The 18,204-nt window shown below is 45.4% G+C and overlaps 1 protein-coding gene across 4 annotated transcripts in view; it reads right to left on the minus strand.

The window, feature by feature from the left end:
* The window catches only part of si:dkey-49n23.1 (semaphorin-3D), a 100,259-nt gene that overhangs the window by 5,514 nt on the left and 76,541 nt on the right, over positions 1–18,204 (minus strand). For all 4 annotated transcript variants that reach the window (XM_040002406.1, XM_040002404.1, XM_040002402.1 and 1 more), the window contains 13 exons: positions 16,986–17,140; positions 16,691–16,753; positions 16,377–16,496; positions 14,715–14,805; positions 13,012–13,140; positions 11,365–11,507; positions 10,754–10,868; positions 10,273–10,342; positions 9,528–9,672; positions 7,264–7,486; positions 3,692–3,780; positions 1,309–1,350; positions 695–852 (listed from right to left, as the gene is read on the minus strand). In XM_040002406.1, coding sequence (XP_039858340.1) covers positions 695–852; positions 1,309–1,350; positions 3,692–3,780; positions 7,264–7,486; positions 9,528–9,672; positions 10,273–10,342; positions 10,754–10,868; positions 11,365–11,507; positions 13,012–13,140; positions 14,715–14,805; positions 16,377–16,496; positions 16,691–16,753; positions 16,986–17,140 — 1,543 coding nt within the window. The remainder of the gene's footprint in view (positions 1–694; positions 853–1,308; positions 1,351–3,691; positions 3,781–7,263; positions 7,487–9,527; positions 9,673–10,272; positions 10,343–10,753; positions 10,869–11,364; positions 11,508–13,011; positions 13,141–14,714; positions 14,806–16,376; positions 16,497–16,690; positions 16,754–16,985; positions 17,141–18,204) is intronic.

Genomic DNA, 18,204 nt, shown 5'->3' on the forward strand with positions numbered 1-18,204 from the left:
GCACACAGAGTCATCTACTAATTGGAAGGTCGGTGGTTCAATCCCTGGTTCTTCCAGTTTGCACGTTGCATGTTATCTTTGGACAAGACTCTAAAGCCCCAGCTGTCCCTCATGCATCCATCAGAGCATGTGCACACGTGTTAGACAAGATGCTTGTGGGTGAATGCGGCTTCAGTTACCATGGCGATGTATCCCAGGAAGATGTGTGTGCATTAAACTTTTATTTTATATTTTGAACTGGTTACCAACGGCCCACCTGCACTGGCTCCGTGGCCCGGTGGTCTGCAGGGGTGCATGCGAGTCATGTCAGCTTGTTTTTCACAGAGGTATCTGGCTCTCGAGGTGATATTTGGCGAGTGTGTACGCTGAAATGTCCCTGTGGTCTGCTTTCTGTCACACAAAGAGCCGTAAAGACTTTACACCATCAGAGTTAGCTGGGTGCCTGACGTCTTTGCCTGCTCTGATTCTTATGAAGCTACAGTAGTGTTGAAAAGTTTGCAATGTTTGCACAGTTATCTGTTTTAAATGAAAAAAAATCATGTTGTTGAAATGTGCCACATGGATGAACTTCATCTATTATTTTTGAGCAACAGCCAACATAAGCAGGGCTGAACGCAGTAAGAGTAAATCCTACAGCGTGTTCACACTCGGGTGACTCGGGCTGATAAACGTCCTCCCTCTCCGTCCTCGTTACCTCCGGCTCATGGCGAAGTATCTGGAGCACGTCTGTCCATCCCAGGAACAGTAGGGGTCTCGGGCCAGGCAGCACTCGGCACAGCCGGTCCCGTATAACTCGCACCTCTGGAGCCCCAGCTGGGCCACGCCGAGCTCGCTGGACACGTACAGCTGTTGCTGTGGAGCAGAGGGGGGAGGAAGAGGAGAGCATTTCTGTAGGCTGGCCGTGCATCCTCATGGCTCATATCTGTTGCACAACTCTAAAGAAGTTGCTCAACATCCTGTTTCACCCATAATCTTCATATATGTTCACGCTTCTCTCAGTTTTGTATTTTAAATGAAAGATTTCGGGGACTCGTGTCACCAAAATCTATAAAGATGCTACAGAGAAGAGTGATTTATTCAAAGCTGATTTTGCTGCAGAAAAGTCAACATCTAATATTTAGATCAAATTTAAATACTTTAGATATCTTAGTCTGAATCGTCTGCACAGATGTAAAAACACACATTTCCTGTTTGACCAGGACCATCACTGTGACGTGAACCAAATAATGACTTATTTAATTTAAGAAAGCTCCAGAAATACATAAGTAATCCAAGTCCGACGCTTCAGAGAGAAACAGAGAGACTTACTCGCTTGGTGGAAAGCTCCATGCTGAGGATGGGAGTGGGACTCTGTGGGATCAAGAGGAGAAGTATAAATATAAGAAGTTACAGATAACGCGCGATGACAGACGGCGGCGTTCATCGATGCAGCGTGATAGGCGAGAATTATTAACGAGACGAGGAATAATTTAGGATTTAGGAGTAACTGCAGTGCCGGCTTCATCGGGCTCGAGTTTCCTGTTGCACAATTCAGAAAAATTCTTATTGGTGAATAAATGTGGGAGAAAGCGAAGACGAGATTATTAGTCAGTAAATCAGTGGACGATTAAAACTGGCCAACATGATATATAAACAACACGGTTCACTTATTTATTTTTATTACGTACATATTTAAACAGCGGTTATATATCGATGTTACAGTGGACAGATACTCATGTGAGCATAGTTTTGAGGATTCTTTGACTCTATACGCACGTTTAATGGCAGTACTTGTATCTTGTAACCTTTATATGTGTTTCACAGCTTATTTAATATTATTTGTACCCGAGCAGCGACTGCAGGTCCAGTTTAAATTTGTTACAAGCATCTGGAAATTAAGCCCAGACTCCCCGATGCTCAAACCAAACCTACTTAAGTGACTTGAACAAATGAACTTAGTTACTCCCTGTCAAAAACGACCCAGTTTATATAAAAAAAAAGAACAAACACACGTTTTTATTTGCAGACAAACCCGCAGGAACGGAGGAGGAAAGGTCGACTCGCACGGCTGACTCCAAACCACAGACGCTGCTCCTTAAAAGCAGCAATAATTCAGCTGTTTGAGGTTGAGGAATGCCTCGCAGCGACTCGCGGCTGAGGTCAGGGCAACTACTGAGATTAGAAATCGAATAAGTCTCTTTCTTCTTCGGGGGGTAAAATTACCCCCCAGCTCCATTTTTCTGGCTCACTGACTCGGTAAAGCGTTTCACAAAGGGAGTCGACGACCCCTGACCGCGCTGAGCCGAGGAGTCGAAGTGAAGGAGGGACAAAGTGTTTTACAGTGATACGACTATCCTGCGTTCTGTCACAGCCAGAAACTGAACGAGCTCGTGTGAAACTCGGTCAGGGTGCAGCCCGACCCCCCGCAGCCCCCCGCAGACTTCAGCCCATAGAAAGAAAAGCTCTCGTTTCATACGCTGCCCGCAGCTGTCCGGCTGTTTTGTGAGTCTGCTGGAAATGGGTTTGTTCCTGTCTTAATTTCAGCTGGAAGTAAACAGGCCGAGTGTGTGTGGCATCCTGTTTGTTTGTGGCTTCTCTTCCTTCACCTGCCCTCAGCTCCAGCACCGGCTGGGTTTCATTTCTCCGTTTAACTTTCTGCTTCCTTCCCTCTCTCCCGTCTTTTTATCCCCCTCCTCTGCATCCTTCACTCTATTTCTGTCCTCTGTGTTTTTTTCCGCATTTAGTCCAGCTGTATTTTTTCCTTTCACCCTGATGCATCCATCCCTCCTCACGTCCCTCACTTCTCTCTCTTTGCTGTCCCCATTAGCTTATTTACCCAGATGACCTTGGGAAATATGTGCCCTGCTATCTGTTTTTGTGTTTAGTGGAGTTTTTCCAGAAAACGATGTTCGATCACACGGTCCGGGCCTGGCAGATGGACAGTGGGAGTCACGGAAACAAGCCCTGTGATTTTAGCCATAAAAGTCCCGTGTAGTTCGCCTCTGAGCTCGAGCCTTAAAGGTTCTGTGGGAGACTCGTTTGAAATCAGGTGGTGCCAGCAGTGAGGCGTGCAGAGAGAGCTGCAGCAGGACAGACGGCTCAGTTTCTGGGTGCTCGCACGCTTGAGCGACTGGACCAGTTTATCAAAAGGTGCTGTTAAAGGAGACTGGGGTTTGGCCTGGCAGTATAAAACATGGGCATAAACACCATGATGTCACCTGTTGGTTTGTGAAATCCAGTTTTGAAATCTTCAGATTAGCATCTGGTGTTTGAGCGAGACACAGACCTGACTGTGAAACTGATTTTGTGAAGTCCTGAGTGAAAAATCGGCCCCGTCTGAAACTCTGAATGACCAAAATTTACAAAGTGAACTTCATGATTTATTCAGTTTGACCTGAAAGAAACAACCGAGCCCACAAACTCATCAGGGAAGTGTTTACAGAGGCCCCGGCAACAGACGTCTACGGGAAGGAAGCGTTTCTGCAACCACAGGAGGCACATCAGCTGTTCAGACCCAGCAACTACATCCATCCTTTTATTTTGACTGTTTTTGGATCTGATGGAGAAACTGAGGGCTGTTAGTCACAAAGTAAACCTGCTTTGTCATCAGGAAAGCGTTAATCACACAGAGCTATGTGGATATAACAGGTTGGAAAGCATTAACACCACCTTAGTGCTCTCCATCGCTCACAAACCTGTAATAACATCTCACCTGGAAAACTGTCAGCTCCTCCAGTATGACCTCCTCTGTGACCCAGTTGTCTTTAATGACAGACACCGCCTTCACCACCTTCCCATCATCTGCAACATAAAAGAGGATTTTTGACCGACGTGTGGGAATCCTGCAGCAAAACACACGTTTTCATTTCAGCTTTGAAACCAAACTCTGCCCCAATAAAACATCTGCAAAGACGGTCTTAGATTTATGCCGGCGTGATGAAACAGTAAGAATGCATCAGCCCCTCTTTAGAGAAACTGCAGCAGGAACAGCGAAAGTTTGATCCGTTTTATCTTTCCCGAAGCAGAGCCAGGAGTTCTGTTTCACAACAGCCTCCCAGGAAAGCCCCTTCGGGAGATGACGCGTCTGAAAAACAAAGCTACACGACCAAAGCTCATTCCCACGTTAGCACGGGACACAGCGGTAACCCTGGTAACAACGCTAAACATGGCAGTTTGTTGTTACACGTGCCAGCTGTGACGGTGAAACCACACACTGCACTTAGGATGTAACACAGCAAAACCATATGGAACACAAACGCACACAAATCAACTGCTGAAGACGCAGACGGGCGCGCATTTGTACGCTTGCATGTTCAGGCATTCAAACACGCTCGCTCGCATCACGCCAGCATGCTCATAAAGCTCCGCTGTGGGAAACCGTGTGTGTTTGCAGCTGTTTGTGAGGCTACTGCATGCTGTGTGTGTGTCTGCAGACATGTCTGTCAAACAAGTGTGCCCTCATCACTGAGTAATGATGCGCTTCGATGCCTGTGGTCACCACGTTTAATTTCACAGTAAAAAATGTAATCTGGTAGCTTTGTGATTATACTGATCCCTGCATTTTTGTTTTCTTAGACTCTAAACACCGAGACCACAAATCAGCACAACCTGGAGATGAAACAAATCCAACAAGCTTCTATAAAATAATGTATGTGTTTCCCACTGGGTCCTTTATTTGCTTCAAACTGAACCAGAGTCAAACATAAACGAAGCACGACAGGCAGAGCGAGGACAGCCGCTAGTTTTTGTTTTTTTACTCATTTATTGTCACAAACATCCAGGACAGCAAAAAGTCAAATCTCAGTTTCAGAGAGAATCATGGATTTCTTAACCTTTACTAAAACAGATGGACTCGTTCTCAGAGGCACGTTTCTGTTAATCAGTGATGAAATAGCACTAACAAACGTTAAACTTCCACAGCTGCTTTGAAGCCTCACAGAGCAGCACAAAGGTGTCCGCTTTGAACTGAAACCAGCAGGTCACTTTTGACCTTTGGGGTTTATATTTAAGACCTCCATTAAGTCAGGTGAGGTCAGGGTTCATCGCTCCGGGAGACCCACATACATGAATGTGATCCCCTGCATACCAAACCCAGGCACAGACATCTCCACCTTTCATTTGTTATCATTCACCGTTTGAAACAAACATGCACAGATAAGGCGATAGGGAGAATGTGCAGGTGTCCGCGGCGTCATCGTGTCAGCCTCGGTGTTTATCAGAATACAGGAGCAGGCGGATAAGAGCGCTGATAGTCCGTCCGAGTGACAGATGGTATGAACATAATGAAGCCATGCCACGAAGCTCCCGGTGCACAGCTTTTATGCTGATGTTAATTCAGAGGATGTCTGGAGTGGTGACCTTGGTGACCTCGCTCTGCCATCGTGGACGAGTTACGACGTTTCTTAAATGCTTCCATTCTCCAATAACAGCACCTCCAGCTGATTGTGGAATATCTGCACACTGTCTCGTTGTAACAGTGGGGTCCTATCACAGTACAGTTTAAACCTTTTCTAAACCCTTGCACTATTCATCCAATCACAGCAGGGTCTGTGAAAAGCTACAGGACAGAGCAGCTTAAAGTTACAGTGTTCGATTTAAACGAACTTAAGCATCTATCGGCGTATCTGTGAGCTGTTTGTTAAGATTTGCAACTCAGGATGAAAAAATAGTTTTGTGACCTGAAGCAGAGCAGAAAGTGCTGAATGACAGACCACGTCATGTTTTCTTGACAGCAGAAATGAAACACATCTGCACTATTTACTGCCCATTAGCAGACTGATGAGCTAAATCTGAACTTAACCGGACTGGATATAAAAGAAGCTTCTGTAAGCTTTCAGCGCACAGAGCTGCGTTCACTTTAATACCTTTGAATAGATAAACTAGAAGCCACAATCCAAACGAGTACTCGGCCGCAGCGACCTGTAGACTTCTCAAAGCTGTATTTCAATCCTAAACTAAACGGTGTGATGCAGGCGTGTGATTAAAGAGTAGGATATTTTTAAAATGGGATATAACAAACCAATAAAAAAAGTCATCTGTCACTCAGAAAGCACGTAGAAATATTCCTCCTGGTGGTATTAGGTGAAAGATTAGAAGGAGCATTTATCAGGCAGGTGAATGTGGAGCTAACGGGGGGATGAGGTGGTGGAGAGGAATCCACTCAGCAGAGATGTATGGAGCAGTCGCAGCACCTCTGGCCCCCCGAGCTGTCGCCAGCACTTAAATAACCGCTGCCATTAATCATGCGTGCACACACACACACACACACACACACACACACACACACACGCACACACACACACACACACACAAAGAAGCAAACGCACCTGTGTGCAGATTAATGAACAAAGGCCCAACACACTCAGGAAATCATTCACCCCGTCACAATAAAAGCTCGCCATTTTTCACCGCCTTACAGATAATGAATGAAAACGTGTTTACACACAACAGGCGAGCCACAGTACGCCGCTCTAAAAGACGGTCCAATCACACGCTCAAGTTCAAAGGCCCGCTCGCTCGGCCCCGCCTCAGCTGACCTTATTTTACCGACGGGTTTAAATCTCACAGCCGAGCGTCCAAAGTTTCACCGGGAACCGAATCTGAACGTTCTGCTGTTCTGTCAGTCGTGTCCCAGCTAAGCTGATGTTTCCAGAGTCTGCAGATGTTCTGGCTCAAACACGGAGGAAGAATTATTCATGATTCATGGGTTTAAAAGTTACAAAATATGGAAATTTAAAATCAGGGAAATGTGTTAAAGAAGGTTGAAAGAACACGTTAGAAACGGGACGTGTTAGAAATCCCTTCTGTGTTTCAAAGATTTCCAGCTATTACTAAAAATCACATGTCACTATTAAACTGGAATTTAGTGCATCCATAAGAACACCACAACCTCCTTTGGTGAAGATCCAGCCAAAAAAGACAACTCATAGCTCGATATTTGTCAATCCTGCCTCTTCTTTTATCATTTTACAGTCAAAACGGTCTTTTCACCTTTTATCTCAACATTAAGTTTTGCTCTGTTCTCAGTGTAAAACCCACAAAACACCTTTTTGCGTTGCAGAGAAAACATCACCAGTTTGCCTCCTTGTAACTCTGTAAACTTCTAAACTCTCTTTGCTTCGTTTACACACTTTCCATCGCACTCTGAATCAGCTCAACTGATCTGTCTGGTAACAAACTGATGAGATTTCAGTCCCAGCTGCACTCAGAGTCTGTTTTCCACCACAGTCTCGATACTTTTCATCTTCTTCCCTCCCCTTTTCTCCTTCCCCTCGTCCTCCTCACCTGTGCCCAGGTGTAAGACGTCGTACGGTCCGTCCTCGGCGTCCACCCTGTCCACGACAACCTTCTTTAACGTGTAGGCCGAGTTGACGCGGGTTAAGATGGGCCGGCCGCCCAGAGGCAGGACGGGCTCCCACATCAGCTGATGCTGCCGCATGAAGCTCACCACCTCATCTGGGAAGTCCTTGGTGGATTTGTGGAGAGCATCGTAGGTCTCGCTGGGACACTGGAGGACCAGAGGGAGGAATACAGGAACAAACCATCAGCGGGGAAGACGAACGACTGAGTGAGGGAGCAGTGGACAACATAAGGTTCATGTTTGTCTGGTAAATGCAGCAGACAGAAAGAAACATGTAGTGAGAAGATTTTCTATTCAACGTTACTACACAGGTCGTGCTTTTTATCATTGTTTACATGGATTTAAAGAGTTTTTATTTCTAGAATAACAAAGTCAAAGATTTGGTTGAGCATTTTTTACCAAACAGAGTCACAATTCTGGAAGCTGAGCTTGTGCATCAGCTTGGACTTTAACCGGACTTTACCATTCAGTGTGGAGTAAGTATAACTTTACCTAGTCAGAGGGAGCATCCATCCATAATGATGGTCATTTATATCGGTCATATATCTGTTTGTATTTGTGCAGCTGGTGTATTTTTGTTTGTGCTCCAGTTCTGGTCGGTGCCTAACAGATATTTGAGCCTACACAGTTTACAGATGCTGGTTCCAGCTAATAAACGTGCTACAAAAATGGTACAGACCAGGCTTTAAAACATTTCACAAACTAGTGGGTGATTTCATGATGGCTACCTCCAGCAGTCTAGAGCCAACTCTGGTGGTTTGAAGAAAAAGTGAGGAGGCGAGGAAAGAAAAGGAATTACAGAAGGGATCGAAATGCCGAAGACAGGATTGTAAAAAGGAGAAAACAGGAGTCGGGCACAGTGAAAAAGCTGAAGTCAACGAGACAGTGAGTCAGTGATCGGGGGATTAGAATCACAGCATCGCGCTGACGTTTTCATATTGCTATTAATCATCCTGCTACTTCAAACTTCTCCCCTGCAGCTCTGATGCGACTCACCTCTTCTGCAATCAGCCACATGATTCAGCACCACTCTGCAGAGCTCCGAGTCCCCCAGCAGGGAGAATGAAATAGCACCTGACACACACTAAAACCCCAGCACCTCCTGACAGGTTGAAGTTTCCCAGAGGACTTCACAGCTCAGGTGTTAAATCACCAGAGGTTTTCCTCTCGCAGCGCCATCAGCTTGTTTTCATTAGCGGTGTTGTGTGTGTTTGGAGTCTGATCTCACAGGAGAGTCTTAGTTATTCACACAAACATAAATACCGTCCTGTCGCCACTATATTAGCAGAGATTTATGGGCGACGAGGCTTTAAAAGGAGCAGCTTTTGAACATTAAAGTGACAGCCTGACCAAAACCTTACCCCGTGCTTAAAGGGCCGTTTCACCACAAATACTCGAGAGATGCTGAAGGTTATACTGCAGTGTTTTCAGACACAGTGCTGTGAAGACAGTCATTTATTTATTTCACCATCTCAAACCATTAATTTTACTTTAAACTGGCCTCAAATCAGTGCCTAAAAGAATAAAAATGTGACGTAAAAACCATCCAGACTGCAGACAGATGTTTGCTCTAAAGAACCAGGACTTTATAATAAAACTTTATTCTGTATAAGTTGGAGTTCATGTGGGGATACCTGTATATTTACTGCACATTCATACACTCTACGTTTTTGTAATAAGAGAACTGTGCAAAGATGTGACTCTTAGCTGTGTGCTGCTCTGCACTGTGGACAGAGGCTGTCCAATGCTGGGAGCAGCCTGCTGAGGAGCTGTGATGTTGCAGCCCTTCTTCTTCTTCTGGCTGAAGATTTAAGACTGTCTGTGCATTTGGGGATGACTTTAAGGGGGGATCACATTCCTCCATGACGGGAGTTTATGATGGATAATAATGCAAACACATGAACTGTGTACATGTATGCAAAGATATGATTTACAGGTGCTGTGCAAACCTCCCAGCAGTGAAGCGGTCCTCTGTTTCGTATCTTTAATCCCATCTGTTAGCATACTTCAGCTTTATTTCAGGAAGCTGTTATGTGGCTGACACAAAACTAGACGACAGTGCAGGGAGGTTCGGGGATTTCTCTTTATTTTTACACTGCTTATATAACAAAGCTTCGTGTTGTAGTATATTAAAATGTTTCATGCTACAGTGGTTTGTTTTGGGGGCTTTTGGTGCGGGCGTACTCACGGTGCCAGGTCTTGGGTAGGGGATGTGACCCTTGTACTCGACCCAGCGATAGTCGGGACCTTCTTTATGGGCAAATGGTCCGTTGAAAGCAGTTCGAATGGACGCCATGGAGAACACACACACTGCTGAACCACGAAATATGGAGCTGTGGAAGAAAAAGGAGGTGTTGGTGACGGCTGTGGTAGAAAGACGGAGTTTGGGAGGTTAGGGGAAGCGGAGGAAAGAAGAACGCCAAAACAGACCAGGAAGGAAGGAAGAATAAAAGAGGAAGGAGAAAGAAGGAAGCAGGAAAGGAAGGACACGAGGGGAAAAAAGGTGGAGTGCTTTCATACATTGGTTACAAAAACACAACCAGCTGGGCCTCTTCACCTTTGACCCTGGACACCTCCCACATCTGACCTCTGCTCTTTGCACCCCTGAGTGTGCACGTGTCAGCCTGGCAGTGGGCGTGCACATACAGGAAGAGGACGCCCTCCCTCTTCCCTTGAAAACTGTTTCCTTCAGTTTTCAAAGCCTAAATGTCAATAAAGTTCTCCTTGAATCAGAAGTTCGGTCATGAACACGTGCAGCGGCGGGCTCATGAGCACCACTGAGGACAGAGTGACACGGCCTGGCACCACATAATAATCACGTGACTTTTAAAGATCTTTAAAATCGTGCATTTTAAAAGGATTTCTTGAGAAACGTAAAAGTTTAAGCAGCTCATGATACCTGTAAGTGACTGCACGGCTGAACGCGCCCTCACCTGGACGTGCTGAAGACTCCATAGATGGTCGGGTTCTGAGGGTCCTTGGTCTCCAGGACAAAGACGTCCTCTAAGGAAACACAGAGGCTGCTTTTAAACTCAGAATCATGAACAATGTGCAGCAGTAAAACCATGTTATTCATACTGAGGGAGGAAGACTGGAAGAAGTTTAGATTTGCCTCGTTAGCCTCACTTCACCTGTAAATCATTCACAGTTGCACAAATTTATACCAATAAAGTTTTAATCAGTGGCTGATGTGACAGTTTGGATGAACCTTTGTAACCTCAGGCCTCCTAAAGACAAGACAGGACAGTGTGTGGAAGGAAAGGAGGAGACAAATATAACAGCGTCAGCGTTTTAAAGTTGGGACGATAAGGCGAGAGCACAGGCGAGGCGTACTGTGCTAAGATTATTCAGGAGAGGTCACGTAAGAAAACATCCAGAGAGGAAGGAAAAGGAGGAAGAGGAGGAGTTTTTTACCAAGCTCATCAAACTGCGTGTCGACTCCAGACGGACCGGGGACAGAACAGACCAGCCGGGCTTTGAGGAAGGTGGTCCAGCGGTTGATGAGACTCCTCCTCCCGCCGAGATCGTTCTGGATTGAGGAAGAGATGAGAGAGGGAAGGATGACGGTTAGATTTAAAGGAGCAGTACAGTGAGGGAGGAAGGGAAGGAAACATAAAAAGGAGACATCGTCTACAACCTTCGTCCGTCTCCACAGATCTGCATTTCTGTTCAGTTCAAGAACACAAACCTTAATTCCTTCATTTAAAGCTCTGAAACTAAAAAAGCTTTAGATGTATTTACTTGTTTTGGTGCTTTTTACTTAATTTATTACCCAGACGTGTTTTAAATATGAAAACTGATTTTCTTTAGTTCTTATGGTAATAAACTGAATATCTGTGTCTCAGACGGGCTTAGCTTTTTAACTGTTTATATTTAACTGAGAAAACTAAAGATAAATCACACATGGAGCAAAACAGGTGTCAGAAAGCCTGTTAACAGTTATAACAGTGATGCGGGACAGCAGAACAGAGGACCCTGATCCCCGTCACGGATTCCTTAATCACGTCGAGGCTGCTCGTCGTTACCTTGCAGACTCGGGCCACGCGGCTGTACACCCTCTTGTCCCACTGCCCGGCCTCCACCGCCCTCTCCTTGAAGAAGAAGTAGACTTTATCATCGTCCGGGCTGCGCGTGTCAGGGATGGAGAAGGAGCCCACAAAATCTGGCTCTGAGAGGGAGACGGTACACATTTGACTCTGTGAGCTTCTCTCTGTTTCTATAGATTATTTGTAAATTACAGGTATAACAAGTGAAGGAGTTATAGAGATGGAGGAGGAGCTATCACCAGCTTAAACTGGCAGAAAACGTCTGTCTTTCGTTTCTTTTAATTTGTTTTTCTTTCTGCTACTGCATTTTGTTTTATGTCTTATGTACCTTATCCAAGTATATTATTATCAATTTCAAAAATTAATTATTAACAATTTTCACAGTTTTCTTGTTTTTTAGCCTTCTATGCATAAGTGCTTTCTATCTACCACTCACTCCGATGGATGCATCGGAGAGCAGCTTGGTTTTATTAGTTGTCTAGTTTAATACTAAGTCCAGGCTGTGTGTGTCTCACCTACACACACACACCCATTCTCGTTTTGATATCTTAGTGAGGACATCCCATTGACATGGTAAATGGCCTGTATTTATATAGCGCTTTACTAGTCCCTAAGGACCCCAAAGCTCTTTACATATCCAGTCATCCACACATTCACACACTGGTGATGGCAGCTACATTGTAGCCACAGCCACCCTGGGGCGCACTGACAGAGGCGAGGCTGCCGGACACTGGCGCCACCGGGCCCTCTGACCACCACCAGTAGGCAACGGGTGAAGTGTCTTGCCCAAGGACACAACGACCGAGACTGTCCAAGCCGGGGCTCGAACCGGCAACCTTCCGATTGCAAGGCGAACGCCCAACTCTTGAGCCACGATCGCCCGACATGATGCATTCCGTAGCCCATAACCCTAACCATCAAAAATAACCCTAACAATAACCTAATTGTAACCCTGACACTAAAACCACACACACACACACACACACACACACACACACACACACACACACACACACACACACACACACACACACACAAAATGAGAAAAAGAATGAAACAAAAAAAGAACCAAACAGGCTCAAAGCTCAGGAGTCCTAAAACCTTTAGAATAATTCATCGTCTCGGCTCTCACAGCAGGGACATTAATGCTCATGTATGACAACCACAGACTAAGTAATGGTCTCCTGATTAGTTAAAAGTACCTTTAGTGAGAGCAGCTCCCCAGGATGATGGATGCAAAGCTGTATTTCCGACCAGGCAAAGTGGATGTCTGCACCCTTCAGAGGCCCTAAAAGCTGTTTTCTTTCATCCTTACTGATATCAGTGGTTCGGTTTGTCTAAGAAAATGTGAGCGGTGTGCACTCTGCATCCATTCTTTAAAAAGATTTGGTGGAACCGTGTGTCTACCTCTGGTTTCATACTAGGGTTTAAATCTATTGCCACACTGTTGCATTCAACATTTAATTTTTGCACATAACTTTTTACTTCTGCAGGACTTATTGGGCGCTTGGTTCATATACGGTAGCAAACGTTGTCCAGGGGACCATTAACCGGTAAGTGTTTCCATGTGTTGCAGAAGTTTATCTGGTGTGTCGAACGGAGAACAAAACAAACGGAGCTTCTTACCGTTGAGCCAGTTGTGATCGTAGGCTTCAGTGCGGATGTAATGCTGGCTGCTGCCCTGGATGGAGGTCCTGAAGATCGCAGCGTTGGCTCCCATGAAATCGACCGAGGTACCCGCGTACAGATCCCCGTCTAGGGAGAAAGAAAAGGAACGACTGCCTGAACAAGAACAACAAATTTGCGTGAAACACATTTTCCTACATTCAGGAGTTGACCAGTACACAGGGCGTCTGTTTTATAGCTCCGCCTTCGACTGAAGGCCCGGCATTCTCTGCAGGCCCAGAGCAGAACAGCAAATATCTGAAAGCTGATTCATGAAAACATTCATCTGTAAGAAAACAATGAAGCAAAATATTTCTGACATCATTTCCTGAAAAAAAAGTCTTAATAAGGTTTTAAAAAAATCACTTAATTGGTCCTCAGTGTTTGTTTTGTGGTTTTAAGGCGCTGAACATTAACTGAAACACTGGCCGTCTCTCCCTGGGTACCTTCATGTGAAAAATAAAAACAGTCTGGTCCTCTTAATTGCACCTCCATAACTTCAGTGTTGACTCCTTGTTTTAACTACATGTTTGCATGTAATTTAACCTCCCGCGGCACTCAGACACGTCCAGGTACAGCACATGCAGTCCGCTCAGCGTACACAGCTTTTACTCATTAAGCAGCTTTTTCTAATAAACAGCTCAGACCGTAAACATCCGAAAAACATGTGACGGCGTGCACAGATCCTCCAGCTCATGTAGGAAGGACACATTTAAGATCAGGATGTTGTCACTGCAAAGGCTCTACTAGTCTTACTAGAGTTTAGTGATTTTCATCAGTCACCAAATCAACACATTTTTCAACTCTATCAACTAAACAAACAGATTTAGAGCGTGTCTGATGTCCTTATCTTGATTTCTTAGGCTTGTCCAATGACTGAGGGCGCTCACATGAAGGTCTTTCACCTCACAACATGACTAAGCTGTTTAATAAGCATCACGTTGTGTTTATTGCTCAGTTATTTTAACATTAAAATGACTGAATTCCAAACAAACACTCACAACTCCCCACGCAGAGGCGCCTCGGCCAGGGCCTGCTGGGTTTCTGTCCCTGTGCGCTGCCTTGCAGGTTCCTGGTAGGCGGAGTTAATCAGTGCAACTGGCAATATTACTGACAATATATTTACAAACCAGGTTTGCAACGCTTTACTGAACCTTTTCTGCTTTCTTGCTATCATGCAAACACTTTTCTGGGGGCACAAAACCAGTAGGGGTCAGATTAGTAGCCAACCGACTCTGACTCCTGAGTCACAGCCTCCCCTAAACATTAGTTGTGCTGGAAAGACATCGTGCTTCCATCGCTGGTAAACCCTCATTCCTCAGCTGTCAGCACAGACCCAACCGTCAGTTATAAAAACTTACGGCTTCTTCTATGGAGCTCTCTCTTTGTCTAAGTGATCCAAATATGGCCGATGTGTTTTATGTCCTCTATGTCATGGGGGGCAGCGGCTGACGTCAGCGCGTGGAATAACTCATGCGGACCACACACGCCGCGGCTGAGCGGACACTCTGCAGCGAGGAGTCACACAGTGGTGGGATTGTACGCCGCAGAGCGCCGCTGTCACCAGAATGTGAACACGGCTTTTAGAGAATGACAGATGATGATTCAATATGGCCACTCTTTCAGGCCAGACCTTCGGGTGCGCGTGGGTGGACGGGACCTACCGGTCAGTCTAGCAGCGAAGGGCTCTTTGGGACTGAAGGGACATTTTCCTCTGCCTGACTCGACCGTGTGAGACAGCGTGAACAACGGCTCCTGCAGGAGAGAGGACAGAGGAGACCACACAAACACAGAATGATGGATAAACAGAAGGGCAAAGATGAAGCTGCCTTCACTTCACTTCATTACAGAACAGAAGCTCTTTAGAGAGGCTGACTGATTTTAGAGGACTGCCAACAAGGATGATGATTAATATTAGTGTTTTAGAAGTCTGAATATGGCGGATGGATTACGAAACAATGAGTCCTTCAACACAGGCGTGCAAACAGCCCTTCAGCAGGGCAGCATATTTCCAAACAGAAACCTATCAGTCAACAGTACTGCTCTGGTTCAGGCCTTTTGCTGCAAACACAGACTGTGTAGGAAAAAATCCACATTTTAGACCAAACGTATCTTTTAACCTGTTTTTTGAGGTTGAGGTGGCCACTGAACATAAAGCTATGGGCCCCCTAAAGTCCAATGGGGTCCCATGCGGGGCAGCCCACTCATGCAGGGAGGGTCCTACAGTTGGGACCATTGGACCACGCTCTACAGCAGGTGTGGGCCGAACTACTGGGGGCCCACTCAACCCCCCTTCCATGTTACTGAGGTTTAAAACATGCTCTGTGGTTTCATCTTCTCCGCAGCAGTAACCTTCCTTATTACAAATAACGGGCCAGCAAACATGCACATCTGGGCCCACTGTGGGTGCGTGTGGGTGAACTGTGGGTTTATGGGGGAAGGGAAAACCCACATTTATCCCAAATGGGTGTGCAGCACTTTTACCCTTTGGGACACCTGTATGACTTTTCTATGGGCGTGGCCACTGTGGACTGCCTGGTGAAAACCTCCATAGGAGCCCAGTGGTGTAACAGAGGGCCCAAAAGTGCAACATTTCTGTGGCCCCACATGGTTTTCTCTGTGAAAACCCACTGTGGATTATCTTGTGTGTTCCCCTTGGGATTTCTCTCGTCTCTTCTTTGTTGTTTTTATCACTTTGCAGTTCTTCTGTTTCCATTCATGATTGTTTTATAACTATTTTGTCCTTCATTTCCTCACACTGCCATCACATTGTGTCAGGTAACGTTGGCTGAAGATAGCAGACCACAAGTATACAAGGGTCCACTTGGGGGGGACTGGAGTACATGAGGCACATGTCTGCCAATTTTCTGTGACTATGCAGACTGTCAACAAGTCACTACAGTACAATGCACTAACTATTTCTTCAGTTTAATAGGAACCACTTGTTCCTGGTACAGTTCCAGCCTCAGAGGGCTGTAGCATGAGCCAAAACACTGAGGTTCATGTTTTGGTTTTCTCCTCCTTCTTTCTGTCACTTTAGTTCAGACACCACAAAAACACTGGTTATGTTTAGCTCGTGGTTTGGGGTAAAATAAGCTCATTTACAACATGCAAGCTAAAAAATGATCCACAGAGTTTAAATGTGACCCCAAAGTGTCCTTAGTGACGAGGTAGGAGTGAGACCCTGACTGGTCGATGGGATCTCCACCGTCAGAAATATCAGATTTTTAAAGTCTTGAATGCCATTACAGCCAACCCTCTGCTCCACTTTGGCTTTGTGACTTCATATTTATTTGAACTAAATGAACGACTGAATGAACTGGTACCTCTGTGTTGTGTCCGAGGTGCAGGTAAGTGCACTGTGGATGGAAAGCGCCGGTACCACAAGCATAAACGTGGGTCTTATTGAAAGGCTGCAGCAGCCGCACAAAGTTGGCACATTCAGTCTGCAAAAAGACAAAAACAGGATCATGTCTAATGTAATTCTTCACTTATTCCAGTCGTTGTAACACTGATAACAAAAACTCCAGAGTAACTGATATTTATTACTGTACAGGTAAACTGTGATTAGAGTTTGTTTGTGTAATAAAACTAAATGCACACAAACTGTGCACATACTAAAATATGCTCAGTGTGTTACCTCCAGGCTTTTGCCAGCCAGCCTGCAGTGCTCCACGTGCTCTCTGGCAGCCGGCCAGTAGATCTGAAAGAAACGAGCATCAATCAGCAACGCTGGCAACAAAGCAGCTCGAACGACTACGAATGTTACCGACTGATTTCCTGCCAGATCAAATAATCATTTGGGCTCCAGAGCTGTGGCTGCTTTCTGTGCCAGAGGAAGCGATTACAGTGAAATCTCTCCAGATCAGCATGTGCAGGCTGTTGGTGAACATGTGCAACTAAGATACAGCAACAATGAATCTTTGTGTCTTTACCTTCTGCGAGGGCTGATCCAAGCTGTCAGACTTCAGCAGGTAGATGTGGTCTTTCCCTCCGACCAGCAGCCAGCCTTTATCCTCGTCTAACAGCAGGGCCTGGTACCCACCGCTGACCCCCTCCTCCCAGAAGACAGCTGAACCGTTCCTCACATCTGACACAGACGGAGGAGAGAGGCTGTTCAATCAAACGCGCCTTTACTCAGCGTCAGCTCTCACCAGCCATAAGTGTTTTTTAATTTCACTGCCTTTAATTATAATGCACCATAATTCACACATCCTTCAACTGAAATGACAACAACAACACAGACGTCTGCAAAATGAGCTTCAAACGCCTCCTATTAAAATTTTGCAAAGCAAAAATAATGCAGATCCTGCAAGAGATCATCAAGAAGGCTGAGTTAACATAAAACGTGTGAGTGAGTAATAATAAGCCACATTAACTGAAAACATTTGATGCGTCTTTAACTTCATCAATAATCGAGTGAAAACAGTGAAAACCTTTCACTTTGAAGTTCATCGTCTCACCCAGAGCTGCGTGAACTGTTTGGAGATTTCCATAATGCTCAGAAAAACTGCATTTTAACTCCATTAAACTGTGAATGGATTTATTTTATTAGTGTTATATAGTTTGCATTGCTACTTGAATAAACTATGTTTTATTGAATACATCTCTCCTAATCGTTCGCCATCACTGACACACGGCAGCATCAGGTCATCAGTCAGGCTGCAGGCTGCAGGCTGCCGCTGCGCTCGTCTCTGGGGAGTCGCTGCTAAAGCAGGCAGAAAACGACCTGAGCAAGCAGGTCAAATCAACCCTGAAACCCTCTCGGCTCTGTTTGCTCTGTAAAGTGTGTCAGCCTGAAACTTCCACAGCTGCGAGTGAAACTGGATCGAAGGGGACTCAGGTTCACACCAGCATGCAACACGTCTACAGAGAAATGACAAATAATTCAATAATCCTAATGCAGTCTGAAACTTCATAGTGCAAGTTTTGTAATGAAAAGTGTTTTCCCAACATTTCATGATTTAAATCACATTTAAGCTCCTCAGTGGAGTTTAATTTAGCCGTTTGCCCGCCTAATAACTGATTTCATGATGATACATTTGTGCTGTTTCCTGTCATTTCACAGCAAAAACAAAACAAACCAACTCTCTGTGCTGCTGGGGCAAAACATCCACGAACATCATCCCTGTGAACAAAAGATAATCCGAGGAT

This window comes from Simochromis diagramma, unplaced genomic scaffold (genome assembly GCF_900408965.1).
Source record: "Simochromis diagramma unplaced genomic scaffold, fSimDia1.1 OVJJ01000438.1, whole genome shotgun sequence".
NCBI lineage: Eukaryota > Metazoa > Chordata > Actinopteri > Cichliformes > Cichlidae > Simochromis > Simochromis diagramma.